The following is a 2,507-nucleotide window of genomic DNA, read 5'->3' as shown; positions in this document are numbered from 1 at the left end:
CTACAACCACAGAGACACACGCACACACACACACACACACACGCACACACACACACACACACACACACACACATATCTAGACTTTACCACATTCTAACAAGGGGGAGCTCCGGTTCACACCAAATGGACAATAGGATCAAAAAGCTGTTGAATGTTGTACCTCTGTCCAGGGTGGAGCAGCCCAAGAAGATAAAATGTATTGTAAGAACTTAATTCGGGGTCAGTGGATGGAACTCCTGCGGGAGCTCTATCTCTCTGATCCCAGCACTGTAAGGCCTACCTGTGATCAGACATTCAGTAAACTTTCTGTTGATTTTAAACAGTCCTCTCCTGTCTTCACTTCTCGTGCTTCCAGCAAAAGAATCTGGTTATTTTCTAACAAAGCTGTAACCTTAGACCACTCAATCTACTCGACAACTGCATGTGGCCAGAAAGAATAATCAAAAGGTGTAATGCAGTTATTTAGCCTGACGGTGGTGCTGTATTCCACTCACAGTGAATGGGAAAGGGGTCCAGGTTAGTCTGCTGATTGATCAGCTCATGCCTGGACATGCAGGCAAAGACTGTGTTAACGTCCTCTTTGGCAGCAGCATACTGGAGGGTGGAAGAGGTGGTGGATAGGTCTGTGGCTGGATGCAGCTTCACACTGGAGGTGATCACAATGGCTGCAGAGGAACAGACAGGCAGATGACATCAACACACACATGCACACACAGCACAGTTAGTGCTGCAGGTGTTGCAGTTTTTCTCTTGTTTAGCTGTAAAACTAGATGAGATGGGTTTATTATATCTAACCAGACCAAACCAGATGGGAGGTTCCTAATCACAAGTCTGTTACCTATTGTTTTTACTGTCAGGGGCCTGTCAGTAGGATAGCACCAAACAAACCTTTACTGTCCAATCAAGGAGTTGGTTCAATTCAGATGACAAAAGTCTTGATGTGATATTATATTACTGCATGCCTCAATGACAGTAAATGATGTATTTCTGTTGTTTAACATGTTGTCATGGATAAATACAATACACTATGACAGATTTCGTTTTCACACTCCTGTCACTGGGAAAAAACCCTTGCTGGCCCCCTGGGGGAATCTATAACAGCAATTTGTGGTGCGACCGCTGGATAGTTTCTGGGTGCATCAGCGAACAACATGTGATACATTACCTTTCCCGTCGGCTACCAAAAGCTCTCCATTCTTTAACCATGTGATTGTAGCTGCAGGGTTTGCATCTGCTGCAACACATGTTCCCACCTGAACAAAACAGAGAAGGGAACAAAACATCAAACCATGTAAAACAGAAAACATGCAGATGCAGGAGGACTTAACATAGACATTTAATTAATTTAATCTGGTTTCATCCGTGTCCGCTGTCGATATGGAAATAATGAAATTTGATTATTTATCTAAACGCTATGAAACCATTTTATGCCCTTAACCTGAACTGAATGATGTTGCAACAAATCTTATACAAGAATACAGCATTATAATATTATCTTCCATTTTTAATGTGGATGGTAGTGTAAATAGAGTGTAGAAGCAATTTCTCCCTGTTAAATAAAAAATATCAGCACATATGCAGTAGCTGCTACTAGCAGCTTCACTGTCAAACCTATTCCAATGAAGTTCTAATTTCTCGGTTCCAACGATGTAATATCTGCTTTCCAACGTTAGCAATGTTGGATGTACGCCAGAAAAAAACAAACAACCATCCGATTCAGGAATGAATGAGCACACTGTTTCTCTGTCTTGTTGGTAACACCTTCAGGACTGAAGGTCAGCAAAGGTAGAAGAGATACTGTGTGTGTGAGTGAAACAGATAAGGAGGGAGTCACAAGAACATTCCTTCTCCCAAAGTGCCTGGGTTCATATCCTGTACACAGTGAGTAAAGACTCACAGCTATATGCCTGCCATCAACGCTTACCCTAACCATAACCTAAATCACATTCTAACCTGAACCCTAAAACCAAGTCTTAGGCCAGACAGTCATTTAGAGCTATGTCAGATAATGACCTGGCCAAAATGTCCACACACCCTGGTATGAAACACACTGGTCCTCATATAGCCATACAAGTACACACACACACACACACACACAGTCACCTTAGTGAGTGAACATAAGTCACTAATAATTTCACAAAGGAATGAACCCATCTGACTTGAAAAACTCTTTAAATACCACTTGGCAACAACACTGACAGATAATACTGATTTTCAAGAACAAAATTTGTTTAGTTTACAGTTTGTTCTTTCTTATGTATTAAGGATCTGGCATTATGCATTTGTTAATTTTCTGTACATGTTATTGTAATGCAGAGGACAGGACATTAACAGTACAGGGAAAACAAACCAAAGGGTAGAGGACACTAACAAAGACCAAAAGGATGCAAGGTGTATGGTGAGAGTACTGTTTCCTGTACACATGGTGGGTTTTTTTGTTTTTTGTATGGTTGTTTGTGTGGGTTCAAGTCTATTCAGTCTAAAAAAAGGGAAAAGGAGCAAGTAAT

General features: G+C 41.2%; 1 protein-coding gene across 5 annotated transcripts in view; it reads right to left on the bottom strand.

The window, feature by feature from the left end:
- Window positions 1–2,507, bottom strand: part of alcama (activated leukocyte cell adhesion molecule a) — a 116,591-nt gene that overhangs the window by 29,443 nt on the left and 84,641 nt on the right. For all 5 annotated transcript variants that reach the window (XM_020621749.1, XM_020621748.1, XM_020621746.1 and 2 more), the window contains exons 5-6: window positions 1,166–1,253; window positions 495–665 (exon numbers count right to left, since the gene is read on the bottom strand). In XM_020621749.1, the coding sequence (XP_020477405.1) occupies window positions 495–665; window positions 1,166–1,253 (259 nt within the window). The remainder of the gene's footprint in view (window positions 1–494; window positions 666–1,165; window positions 1,254–2,507) is intronic.

This window comes from Monopterus albus, unplaced genomic scaffold, assembly GCF_001952655.1.
Source record: "Monopterus albus unplaced genomic scaffold, M_albus_1.0 scaffold267.1, whole genome shotgun sequence".
Classification (NCBI taxonomy): domain Eukaryota; kingdom Metazoa; phylum Chordata; class Actinopteri; order Synbranchiformes; family Synbranchidae; genus Monopterus; species Monopterus albus.
The sequence above is the reverse complement of the archived record's forward strand: the minus strand, read 5'-3'. Positions and strand labels throughout refer to the sequence as shown.